General features: G+C 42.6%; 1 protein-coding gene across 2 annotated transcripts in view; it reads right to left on the bottom strand.

The window, feature by feature from the left end:
- The window catches only part of CDK5RAP3 (CDK5 regulatory subunit associated protein 3), a 42,774-nt gene that overhangs the window by 14,815 nt on the left and 13,840 nt on the right, over positions 1 to 14,119 (bottom strand). For both annotated transcript variants that reach the window (XM_063458855.1, XM_063458856.1), the window contains exons 4-9: positions 13,829 to 13,929; positions 6,798 to 6,846; positions 6,533 to 6,711; positions 5,439 to 5,575; positions 4,735 to 4,885; positions 4,554 to 4,655 (exon numbers count right to left, since the gene is read on the bottom strand). In XM_063458855.1, coding sequence (XP_063314925.1) covers positions 4,554 to 4,655; positions 4,735 to 4,885; positions 5,439 to 5,575; positions 6,533 to 6,711; positions 6,798 to 6,846; positions 13,829 to 13,929 — 719 coding nt within the window. The remainder of the gene's footprint in view (positions 1 to 4,553; positions 4,656 to 4,734; positions 4,886 to 5,438; positions 5,576 to 6,532; positions 6,712 to 6,797; positions 6,847 to 13,828; positions 13,930 to 14,119) is intronic.

Genomic DNA, 14,119 nt, shown 5'->3' with positions numbered 1-14,119 from the left:
CAATATCACTCTCCAGGCAGAATATCTTCCGGGTGTGTCGAACCTGACGGCGGACTGGTTTTCCAGACACTGGAGGGATGCCAGCGATTGGCGTCTACATCGACCGTTCTTTCTCGAAGTGGCACGTCAGAGGGGCCCTTTCACGGTGGATCTGTTCGCGTCCAGGACGAATTTCCAGATCTCGAATTACTTCAGCTGGCTTCCGGATCCGATGTGCGCAGCAGTGCATGCTTTTTTTCAAGACTGGCCGGCGCACTAGGACCCATTTACAAGACTCTTACAATTTTAAATGGGCTAAGAATAATATCCCATATTTAGGGATAATTTTGACAAAAGATCTTACAGATTTAATGCAGATTAATTTCTTGAGTAAATTTAGAGATATGACAAAAGCCCTAAATAAATGGAAAAAAATAGAAATCTCGTGGTGGGGTAGAATGAACTTAATAAAGGCATATCTTTTTCCTAAATGGGCATATATGTTCCGAATGCTGCCCATAAAGATACCTAGACCATGGCTTGAACTGGTTCAGAATTCGGTTACCAATTTTATTTGGAAAAATAAGAGACCCAGACTAAATAAACTACTTCTGGCACAAAAAATTAAAGCAGGAGGTCTGGGTTTTCCGACCATTAATGACATATATTTGGCAAACGGGTTTTTCCATGTTTATCGAACCCAGTTGGAAAGTGTTAAGAATGAGGGCTGGTATATTCTAGAAAGAGAGATCTGCCAGGTTTGTGATTTAAGTTCTCTGCTATGGTATAGCTCTGCTGATCCTAAAGTACGATCTATAAGAACAACAAATACATGCATAGACTCAATACTAGAAATTTGGTATACTATAAAAAGGAAGTGTAATTTGGAAACTAAAATTCCCATAACTCTTAAAATTGAAATAATACCATATTACGTAACAGACCTGAATTTAAAATGCTGGGTCACGAGTGGTATTGTTCAGACAGACCAGTTGTTCGTAAAGGATAAAATTAAACCTTTTCCACAATTGAAACAGGAATTTAAGCTACCTAACAAAGAACTATTTACGTACCTGAGATTAAAAAATGTTTTAAATCAAAAGATTGATCACAATTTACAAGCTGGGGCTAAGATGATATGTCTCCTATTAAACAACAAAAGAGCAAATAGTGTCTCTGCCTTAGCAATGAAAGCCATTCTAAAGTCTGATGCACCCCCTGTTATTACTTCTGTGCAAAAATGGGAGAAAGAATTAAAAATAAGAATTACTAGGGAAGATTGGTGTACGATTATATTTAAAACAGCCAGAAGTATTCATTGCCTGAATTTACTGGAAACAACATATAAAGTAATAAACAGATGGTATTTTGTTCCCACCAGAGTGGCCAATATGTACAGCTCGACTTCACCATTATGTTGGAGATGTAAACGACAAGTGGGCTCTTACTTACATATTTGGTGGGACTGTGAGATTGTAAGAAACTTTTGGCAGGAAACTTTTGGTATTATGGAAATGTATTTCTAAAACTATACCTAAAGGCCCAGAAAATGCTATTTTACACTTAAATATTGATTCCTTATCTCAGAAAGATTTTACTATCTATATCCATTTTATGATAGCTGTAAAAATCATAATAGCTAGGAATTGGAAAAATTCACTACCCTTTTGTGTAGATAAACTCTTATCTCAAGTTAAGTACCAACTTGAGATGGAATCCCAATTAGATAAGTTTCATGGTAAAGACTTGAAAGCCAAAGACTATAGCACCTTTTGGAAAGAAAAGCTTAAATTGTAGATAATTTGTATAAGATCTCGATGTGACATAGAGGTTCCGTGCTGAAATAGAAGATCTCCCTTTGCTCCTTTGCTCTTTACTCGGCATGCAAGTTGATGTAATGTATGTTTTTGTATTAATTGTACTTTTTTTTGTCGATATATTGAAGACTGTTACATATAATTAAGTACAATTATTGTTTTTGTATGGAAGAAGAATAAGTAATAAAAAGAAAAATTATTTCTAAAAAAAAAAAAAAAAAGACTGGCCGGCGCAGGGAGCCTATGCATTTCCGCATAATATGCATTACCCACAGGGTTACACTATTATTCTGTATATTTCTCTTTTTTTTGAGGTATACCGTTGGAATTGTAAGGCCAAAAGGACTTGAGTACGTATGTCCGTATCATAATAAGGGCGCGGTTTTCTTTTATTGTTGTTCACTATGCATTTCCGCCGTTCACCATGATCTCCAGGACCCTTCTACAGATATCGTTGACACCTCTGTGGCAGGGTCAAGCTTGGTTCCCGGAATTACTGGAACTGTCATATCAGGACCCGCTTCTTCTCCAGGCCCCGCATTTTCTCCTGTCGGATCCTCGGGGCAACCATCACTCCCTCGTACTGGAGGGCCATCTTCACTTGGTGGCTTGGACTCTTTCCGGGGTACCTGGAATGTCGATGAGTTATCGAGCTCAGCTGGAAACCTCCTCTGGGACTCGTGGGCCCCGGGAACGAGGAGATGTTATGTCCGCCTGGAACATTTGGTGTCGTTGGTGCATGGAACGGAGTATCGATCCCTTTACGGCACCTGTATCCAGCGTGCTGAATTTCCTTTCACACCTCTTCGATCAAGGGAGGTCATATCGCTCCGTTAACGTTGCCAGATCGGCCATTTCAGCGGCTCATGTGCCCCTTCAGGGGACGCCAGTTGGACAAGATCCATTGGTTTGTAGACTATTGCGAGGAATCAGACTGGCACGTCCACCGACTCCTAAGTATACATCACTCTGGGGTGTACACCGGGTTTTGGATTTTATTTAAGCATGGCCGGAGAATCAGGAACTTTCTCTACGTCAGTTGTCGGCCAAGTTCACTCTTCTCTTATGCCTGGTATCCTTTCGTAGAGTTTCCGACGTCCGGGCTTTTGATTTTAACGCTTTCACCTTTTCTCCAGAGGGGGTGACCTTTTCGGTGTCGAGACGTACCAAATCCGACTCCTCTGCCGTTTTCTATACCTTTTTTCGAGAAGCTCCTAAACTCTGTGTGGTTTCTGCTTTGTCTCGATATGTGGCGGTTACGGCCCCACTTCGAGTTTCTCAATCTGGACAACTGTTGATATCTTATGTACGGCCACATAAGCCGGTTTCTGCCATTACCTTGGCTCGTTGGATCAGATGGCTTTTGTTGTTGGCCGGCGTGGACTCCTCCTTTGGCGCTCATTCTGTGAGGGGCGCGGCGGCTTCGGGAGCCCTGGTAGCGGGTGCTTCCCTGGCCGATATTCTACGTTCAGCAGACTGGTCTCGAGAAGACATATTTCGACAGTTTTACTTCAGACCTACGGAACATGCAGCTTTTGCCTTGCTGGCTGAGCGTTGAAACTGCAAATATGAAGCCTCCTGTCATGTTATAAAATTGTAGATTATGCTAGCTTTAGTGTACCTATAATCTTAATTTTATTAATGACAGGAGGCGAATATTTCCCACCCTTTGTATTCCCGACCCTTGTGTGTTTATTGTATGATAGTTTTATATTAATAAAGGAATATGTCTCTGGTCAGTGTTCATTGTGGTTATTTTGTTCGATGCGTTTCTCTTGTACTTGGGCGGGATCTGTAGACTTGGTGGTGTTCACTATGATTTTGCACTGGGTGGCTGCATGTTTTTCTGCGTACCTTTCGTTGGCTAATCACAATTTTCGATTCCGTTTATCTCGTTTCAGTATAAAGGTCCCAGACTGAGCTCACGTCCAAGTTTTCGATTCGGTTGAAGATTCCTAAGAGAGTCGTTGTTTCTGTCAGAATCGGACTATTATTGTTTTGTTATGTTTGCTTTTTCTTTTGACTGTGTTCTGTTATCGCAGCTCGAAAGAGGAAATGGAATGTTGGGAAGGGAGTTATATGAGCTCCTTACTGTTTTCTGATTGGTTGTTTACTCTCTGGTGTTTTGCTGCTGTGGAGTTCTAGTAAAGAGAGACTTAAGCAAATATTCGCCTCCTGTCATTAATAAAATTAAGATTCTAGGTACACTAAAGCTAGCATAATCTACAATTGACACGCTCAGCCAAATCGGATGCCTCTACACGAGAAGCAATGAGATGCTGAACATGAAAGCTTTCAGTTATTTAAAGTCTTCACAAGGAAGTGCCTCTAGTGGCTGTCTGACTGACAGCTACTCAAGTAATTCTGACTGACAGGTGTAAACATTGCAATTTCTTGCAAACAGCAATGTTTACATTTATCACATTTACAGGGACAGGTTCTTTGCACTAAAATAACTACATAAAAATGTACTGAGAGTGTTTAACACAGTTCAACAAAATGCTACTTTTAAGGAAATATGGCAAAAGGGAACAATTTAGAATAAATCTTGCTGAAAAATAGGAAATGATGGTAACTTATGACAAATATGGATGACAAAAACAAAAACTGAGGTGCAGTAGCATGGCCGGTGAGCATGAAATATGGAATATAAGGGTGAAATATGGTTAGTGAATGTGGAAATATAATTTACCTCTTTACATTAAATAAAAATCTTTCATCATTAAAGCTCCTTTAGAGACACAATCAGCTCCTTACCTCTGAATCTGCTGTAATACCCCAGTCTATATCGCCACTTCCTGGGTCTTCCAGTACAATACCCGTATCCGCAGTTTGCCCCCCCAAATCACCCCAGTCAATCTGAAAAAAAATGGAGAATGGGCTGTAAACACATTGAGAAAAACGACTTATTTTGTTGTCTGATGGCCTTCGCACTCACTTCTCCATTGTCTGGAGATTGAGAAATCTCTGGTTCCTCAATCTCTGGCCGCTCCACTCTCTCTGGAACTTCTCCAACATGCCACTCATAGACAGTGGTGTCTCCACGTTCTTGCACATGCCGGAGGAGTGGGACAGCCTGATCTGATGAACTGAGAATAGAAATGGAGTGTATTGCATTACCAAGTATTACTTCAAATGACTGGAGAAGCCATTAGCTAGTTCTTCACGTTATTTCTGTTTCCAATCAGATTTTTATTAGTTACCATAATCATCCATATTACTATTTTTCTCCTTTGCTCTACAACTGCTAGTATGACACGTCTATCCAGAAGAAATATTTCTAAAAATCAAAGTGTGTTGTCCTGATTCACCCCCCAGTTCTAGGTGCCAACTAAATGAAGCACAAATGTTATGATAGTATATATGAAATAACAATTTAAGAAATCCATCCAAGTTTTAGTTCCAACACTTTATGCCAATTTGTATATATTTTGTTTTATTACGGTAATATAGTTTTAGAACATTCCTATCTTGATAATTGCCTTTATTGTGGCTGAAATGTTGCTGGAGAGTTCCAAATAAAATTGCTGTTTTGGGAATTTGTGTGTGCCGGATAATTTTGGCATTAAGAAAAAAAAAAGATATGTGCCAAGATAAAAGCATTCCACTTGTTAAATCCCTTGCCATATACCGAAGTCTCACCTTTCGCAAACAAAGCTCACACAGGCCTGGTACAGCTGGATAGCAGGCAAAAGTGCTGCAGCGTCTGCTCCAACTCGTCTCAGGAGAGATGGGACATCACGAACCAAAAACAGAAGCTCCTTGCGTACATCTTCTCCCTGTGGAGAGAGGAATCATCTTTAGAATATGTGCAGCAATTTGGGTTCCTGTTCAGTAAAGAAGAAAGACTAGGTGAAAAAGTATACATAGAAGGTCACAACTCTAGATGAACTCAAATAAATCCTCATTTTAAAAAAGGGAGAAGGAAGGCGTAGAAGTCTTCCCTATCAATAAAAAAAAGTACTAATACTGAAAGCTAGATTTTGATTGATTTAACAATTAATCTATAATGGCAGTAGACTGGTGAGTCTCCCTGGAAGATGTCATATTCAGCTTCCTTATAAACAGGTCAAGCAATTTTCTATAAGGTAGATGATGTGTTTGTCAAAACTGTCCATTCAGTGCAGTAGACTGAGGGGACCGCAAAACTAGGAGAAAATAAATTTATTTTTCTTCTATAAACAATAGCTAGTTTTACTAAAGCATTGTAAATGGATGCATGCAATAACCAACAAACAGGTGCCCCAAGCACCATAACAGCTATAGCTTGTGGTTATGGAGCCATATACCAATAGGCATTTTCAAGTAGTTTTTGTCAGACTGCTCTGGAGTGGTTTGACAATTTCAGACGTTTTCCAAGTACTCACAGCCGACCCATCATCTGATGCACAGAGAAAGAGGAAATTACACTTCTGTATTATCTAAACAACATGATAGTCAGAAAGCACTGGGCTAACCTGCCTCCAGCTCATCCAGCCTATCTCTGTTGTCCGGGTAGGACAGTACTCACTTAATGCAGGAAGTGTACTTTTATTTTCTGTGCACTCTCAGTTACTCACAGGCTATGGGTGTCTGAGACTCTGGTTTTATCAAATAGTTTCAAGAACCAGATATAAATAAATAAATACAAATTGGAGATGTGTCTATAGACTTGCCCTTTATGCCCATTTCCTAGAATCAGGAGAGAAGAAGAACCTTTATTAAATGGAATGGACAGAGTATTTAGAGAGCCTCACATTGATCCCATAGCGCTTGCAGCTGCTGTGATACTGCTCCCGTTGTTCTGCTGCTCCATGCAGGCACTCTTCAGCCCGTCGCTCGCTCTCCACGACCAACTGCTGGCAGCGAGATATCTGCTTCCTTAGAGCAGGGATCTCATAAGTCACACTGCGCACCAAGAGACTGCCACACTCCCCTGGGGAAAATGGACACACAAAGTGCTCAAAATTGCAGTTTATTTTAGGTTAAACTGAGACAGAGCGAGGCACACAACACACTCACCCAAATATGTATTATCAGCCTGGTACAGAGACAGGATTTCTTGCCAATCCTAAAAAGGCCAATAAACATGAGGAATATTGTTAATTATGTGGGAAACAGTGACCAAATGGAAAACAAAACAAAACAAAAAAACTGTTGATGTTTTATAAATTATAGTCCTTGCTACGAACATTAAGTAGATCAGTAGGAAAGAAGTATGAATAGTTTTTTCTCTATAGCAGGCAATTAGAGGGAAGTTACAGTGCTTACTGACCATTTCTGCGCAATGACATTCTGGACTCAATTAAAACTTTTTCTGGTGGCCCCAAAGTACAGCTTGGGGATCACGGGGTGGACTTGAAAAGGTTCAATATATTAATCCCTTTTCTTAGACCATTCCCAAACCAGCCACAAAGCCTAACCTTAACGGGTTACTTGAACCCTTTTTAAATGCATAGTTTTTTGTTTTTTTTAACATAACTATAAAAACAAAAGGTTACTACTTACCTGGAATCCAGAGCTGAACGCTAGAAGCTTCCAATGCTGCTTTCCATGACCCCTCCTGAGTACATGGTAGCGGTGCAATGTCCATACAAAGGGTTCTCATAGAGAAGCATTTGACTGAACCATTTAACAAGCTCAGAGCACACGTGTGCACTCTGAGCCAGCATGAGAGTGGGAGAGAGGGAAGTAGGAAAACCAAAATATACTGCGCTGATTGGGTAGGCAGGAGGGCTGCACACAAGTAGCGAGCAAATGAGGGAGTGGACATACTCCTTGCAAGAGACATTCCCCTTGCAATCCTTTCCTGCAATACGTCCATTTCCACTGTGCTGAAACACTTTACATACTGACTCCTAACACCATGAAAATTCTAAAGGCAGAAGTTGTCATGGTCCTTGCAGTAACCCTTTAAAATATTAAACAATAAGTCTAACCACTTACTCAAACGCCTGAACGCAATCTATAGCACTAACACAAACCCTAACCGTAACTATATAGGACATAACATATCAGGTGATTTTTAGTATCTCATAATACCTTTTTATTGGACTAACATAATTTAGGAAGAAGCATCCAGTTATCAGGTCTAATTCCGTAAAAGTAGATGGAAGTCCAGAAGCAAACCAAATGTTGGTGCTTTTGCATTCAAATCCTCAAAACACGGGGGGCGGAGCCTGACCATGCTGGAAGATGGCAACATAATCTGAACGCCCGGCTCTAACACTGCTAGAATCTACAGCCATCACAAGCATCCGTACCCGTTTTACCCTCCAAGCCCCTGTGAACAACAGTGACACTACCCACCGCTACCACTCACCTAATGGGAGGATGAAAGTCCAGAAAGGCCCCGATCTTTCGCACTAGGCCCAAAAATCCGCAGACACTATCCCCCGACATGAGCAGTGCAGCACAATCTGAAAGCCCAGGTGCCCCACTCACTCGCAGAGACATGAAAGGCTTCATTAACGACCCTTAAATCCTATTTGGCCGAGGAATTACACGCGCACCTTCAACCCATCATGGCGGAAGTGGCGGACCTCGTGGCGCAGGCCCGCAAGGTAGAAGAGAAAATGGAGGAATTAGTGGAGGTACTAAACAACCACGATACAGACCTCCAAGACATAAAAGAAAAACTCCACCTGCAGGAGGAGGCCAACGAGGACCTGAGCAACAGGACCAGCTGCAACACCATCAGGCAGAGGCAGTCTCTGTGAAGATGCTGCAATCAACCCTCACTGTGGTATTTCAAAGCCTTCTATCAGAGGCCTCACCAGCCGACCTCCTTATGGACAGAGCCCACAGAGCACTGAGAGCCCCCAGCATTAATGACAGTACACCCTGTGATGTAATAGTGCAAATGCACTTTTTCCATATAAAGGAAAGGCTGATGCAAATAGCCAGAGACACACCCATCACAATAGAAGGCGCCAACGTCCAAATTTTACAGGATCTGGCACCCAGCACACTAAGGGGAAGAAGGGATATACGCCCACTTATACAACTACCACGCTATGCATGGGGTCACCCATTCAAAATAATTGTTCGCAAGGACAATAAGTTCCACACAATCTCTCAAGCTGAAGAAATCCCAGCCCTACTGGAGAAACTCGGCCTACCAGCGGTGACCCTCCCTCAGCAGCCCAGACTCGAACGGCAAAGACCCCTGGCTCCCTTACGTGACTGAGAAGGCCACACAGGGACAAGAAGCGATCAGAGAGACCGTACACGACCAGAGCTGCTACCGAGTAACAAGCAACAATGGCAGGCCCAGGACTCTAAGACATCTCCGAGGCTATTATATTGACCACACTAGCAAACAGATTGCCCTCGGAGACCTAGCGTATAGACAGCGTCTCCATCACTATCACGATCCTCAACCTCGTTCACCCATGGTCATGGCGACTAAACCCCCTGCTACTCCACGATAAGGCGGTAATGCACCAAATTACAACCGCGATTGCCGAATTTTTCTCAACGCAACGAACCTCATAGACATATGGCGCACCCAACACCCTACCACTCGCGATTATACCTTCTACTCTCACACACATCAATCATACTCCAGAAAAGATGGATTCCTCATTTCCCCAGACACGCAACCCTGGACCATGAACACCACTATAGGGAACATAGCATGGTCTGACTATGCGGACGTCTCCATCACTATCACGATCCTCAACCTCGTTCACCCATGATTATGGCAACTAAACCCTCTGCTACTCCACGATAAGGCGGTAATGCACCAAATTACAACCGCGATTGCCGACTTTTTCACAACGAACATCACCCCAGACATGTCCCCAGCAGTGGTATGAGTCGCCCACAAGACAGTGATCTGCGGTCACTTGATCTCCCTAGCATCTGCCCTCAAAAAACAGCACATACAACAACTTACAGACTCCATGACGGAACTACGGAGTCAAACAACACACAAACAAAACCCCTCGGAATAAACCTTAACCCAACTAACAGCAACCCGCGACCTTCTGAAAACATTAACCATGGCGGACATCTCAAAACCCCCCATGTGGACAAATGTTACGAAAAAGGCAACAAGGCCGATGCACTCCTGGCAAATCGCCTCAAACGGCAGAGCGAAATAAAAAAATCTCACAAATTTGGATCCCCACGGGTGAGACCACGAACGACCCAGGCGCCATTGCATCTACATTGCAAACATACTTTACCTCCTGCAACCTCCTAACCACATGCGAACCACATCAGAACAGGATCCTGCAAGGTAAACTCAGATAGTGAACTTTCTGTTGCCCATAAACCTCCTTGCAATCCTAAATGATGCCAAAGAAGTGCTAGCCGCCATTAAGGCTGAAGAGGTCAAACAAGACTTACAATCGCTCAAACCCCTTAAAAGGCTTGGACCGCATGGGCTCACGGCATTGTACAGACACTCCTCACTTACCGACCGGGATCTGTTCCTACGACCTGGTCGTAGAACGAATTGGTCGGTAAGTGAGGAGTTAAGGGATTCCCTGCTCTGGTGTGTTCGTCTATGTTCGATGAACGCACCAAAGCAGGGAACCCCCTCTAATCTATGCTTGGGGAAATTTCCCCAAACATAGATTTGAGGGATCCCTGCTCTGGTGTGCTTTTCTATGTTCGTCTATGTTTGGGGAAGTTTCCCCGAACGCACGAGAGCAGGGAATCCCTCTAATCTGTGCTCTGGGAAATTTCCCCGAGCACAGATTAGAGGGATTGCCTACTCTGGTGCGTTTGTCTATGTTTGGGGAAGTTTCCCCAAAAATAGACATGCGCACCAGAGCAGGGAATCCCTATGATGGCTCGTACTTACGCCTGGTCGTAAGTGTGAGCGGTCGTAAAATAGGTAGGTCGCTAAATGAGGACCCTCTGTGTTACAAAACATTCGCCGACCAACTTTACCGCACTTCTGCAAACTATTTAACTCACTCCTACAAGGCAACGCGATCCACGTAGACATGCAAACAGCACACATTTGCCTCATCCCCAAACCATGGAAAGACCACCTAGGACACCATCGTCCAATTTTCTTATTAAACGTAGATGTGAAAATCATCACAAAGATTCTTGCAAACAGGCGTAACCTCTTCCTCCCCAAAATCATACACCCGGAGCAAGTCGTATTCATCGGCAGGCGTCAAGCAGTGGATAACATGCGCAGAACATACGACACAATCTGGTATGCCCGTAAACGCCATATTCCCACGGCAATCATTTCCCTATGCGGAAGATATTTCCCTATGCGCAAGATGCGGAAAAGGCGCTTGGTCGCCTCCTCTGGCTCTTTTTATTTCAAGTACTGGCACACATAGGATTTCCCCCCCAATGTCCTCAACATTATTAAATAGCTCTTTGACCACCCACAAGGACATCTCTTACTTCCAAATGTAATAGAACCCTCCTTGCCGATCAGTAACAGCACTCGCCAAGGATTCCCCCTCTCCCCCTCTTCTTCGCCATCTCCCTTGAGCCACTGCTACAAGCTATCCTAATATCACTGGTGTACAAATCAGACAAGATACATACACAATCGCAGCATACGCAGATAACATCCTGCTTACACTGACGAACCCGGTAGACTCGCCACGCTCACACTAATAAATCACTACGCCACCTTAATAGGGTACAAAATTAATCTCTAAAAATCCGAACTGATGCCACCAAGTATAGACAACACAGAACTACGTGTCATCAGAGCCACTTTCCCACTTAGAATCACATAGACCCCTCTCACTTACCTAGGAATTTGCATATCATCCAATCTAAAAGACGCCTACTCCTTAAACTACACACCAGTGATCAACGCAGCCTACACAGACTTACAAAGATGGCAAGCCCTGAACATATCTTGGCTAGGCCGCGTCACGTCGATCAAAATGAATTTGCTCCCACACTTCTTATACGTCTTCCAAAGCTTGCCAATCTCCCAGATTTCAAACTACTCCAAGCCGCCATTAACATTTTTATTTGGAACAACAAGAAACCGAGAATCAGACGCACCTCGATGTATGTACCGACATCACCCTAGGCCTACCCAACTTCGAACAATATTTTCGTGCAGCACAACTGGCGCTCATCACCGGGCGAAAAACGATGGGTAGGTCTGGAGCACAATATCCTAGGATGGAACCTCCCCACACAGTACATGTGGGTCCCCCCAGACTTACAGACCACTCCTACCACCCACTTCACCGGCAATAGCCCACACCGTAACCCTATGGGATGCATTGAAAATTAAATATGACCTCTCCTCCTTACTATACCATTTATCCTTGTTAAAAAACAAAACAAAAAAAAAACAGAAATAAACAATAAAAAAAAAAAAAAAAACAGAAATAAACAATTAAAAAAAAAAATCCTCAAAACACAGGAGAACTAAAGAACTTCTCTTAAAACAGTGCTGCCATTTACTACCAATTCAACATCAAGGCGAGGATCAATTCACCTTTATCCTGGACGAGGAGGACGACGAGGAGGAGGAGGAGGAGGAGAAAGAAAAGAAGAAGAAGACACACAGATGTAGGGATGTGATACAGGGGTGAAGGCAACATCATAGCAAATACCACATAGGTCAGATTAGAGTAAGCTGAGAAAATAAAATCCATGCTTCCAGAAGGTCATAAATACTCTGTATCAGACAATGAGGAGAAAAACAAAAACAAAGTAGGAGATGGCGCACACATTCAAGCAAAAAAAATATGCATGAATGTATACAATGATCAGCCACAAAATTAAACCACTTACAGGTGAAGGGAATAACATTGATTATATCATTACAATGTCACCTGGCAAGGTGTGGGTAGCAATTGAACAGTCAGTTCTCGAATTTTGTGGGTTAAAATCAAAAAAATGGGCACGCAAAAAGATCTGAGTGACTCTGATAAGGGTTAAATAGCAATGGGTAGACAACTGGATCAGGGCATCTGCGTATGGAGCTGCGTAGCCATAACCAGTCAGAGTGCCCTTGATAACTCCTGCCCACCGCCAAAAGTCTTTTCATGTGGAGACGTGAGCATCAGAACTGGACCAGGGTGCAATGAAAATGATGGTTGCCCGGTCTGATGAATCATGTTTTCTTTTAGATAAAGTGGATGGCTGTGTGCGTGTGCGTTGTTTACTTGGGGTAGAGATGGCAGCAGGATGCACTATGAGAAGAAGGCAGGCCAGCAGAGGCAGTATTATGCTTCTGCTGGGAAACCTTGGGTCTTGGCATTCATGTGGCTGTTACTTTGACAACCTACCAAGAGACTGTTGCAAATCACATACAGCCTTCCATGGCAATGGTGTTCCCGATGACAGTGGCCTCTTTCAGCAGGATAATGCATCCTGCCACACTGCAAAAATTGTTCAGGAACAATTTGACGAACATAACAAAGAGTTGTTGACTTGGCCTCCAAATTCCCCAGATGTCAATCCGATTGAGCATCTGTGGGATGTGCTTGAACAACAAATCCATGTGAGGCAACTCGCAGGACTTTCAGAGATCTTGTGGAGTCCATGTCTCGACGCATCTGAGCTATTTTGGCAGCATGACCTACACGATATTAGGCATGTGTTGTTGTGGCTGATCAGTGTATATATAATTACATAATAATCTAGGTTGAAATTGTTGTTTACAGTTTGGCTACTTTGACCTTATATTTGAAACTCACTTTGAATTCTCACTTTAGTGACTAACCCTACTAGAGTGGAGGGGTGGGGCAGGGGATACTCGCTTTGGTGTTAATCCTGAAAATATAGGCGGTATTTAAGTAGATTTTTCTATTTTGTTTTAACTACATCTTACAGCAAAATACCTGGAAAAATAGTATTGACAAAAACAGACAGTGTCTGGGTGGAATTCCTGTAATTTTTTCCCATATATATATTTTTTTATGAAGGCAATATCAATACATTAACCAAGACTAAAGTACAATTAGTATAATTTTCCAGGTTTTTGTTTTTTTCTTTACTTTATAAAAACAATGTAACAATGGGGTAAACAAAGGCCAACTTAGAAAACAAATACAATAATGTGAACAATGGGTGTCTGTATAAGAGTGTTGACATACCTTCATTCTCTGAGAGGAGTATCTACCAAACAGGTTCTTGGTAGCAGCCTCTGTTGCTTTCAGGATTTCCACAATTCTCAGACAGTGGAAGTAATTAATATCTGGAACAAATCATTGTGTATTAGAATAGAGCACCCACACTGTACAATGGCATATTAGACACATTATGAAATCACATTCCTTTCTCACAAAATATCTGTATCACAGTAAATATTAAAGCTCCCTGCTGCCTCCCGGGTCAAATATCCCTGCATCTTACATATCCCTTGACAACTTAGCCTGAATCCTTAT

This window comes from Pelobates fuscus, chromosome 6 (genome assembly GCF_036172605.1).
Source record: "Pelobates fuscus isolate aPelFus1 chromosome 6, aPelFus1.pri, whole genome shotgun sequence".
Lineage (NCBI taxonomy): Eukaryota > Metazoa > Chordata > Amphibia > Anura > Pelobatidae > Pelobates > Pelobates fuscus.
This window is presented reverse-complemented; position numbering and strand designations above follow the sequence as displayed.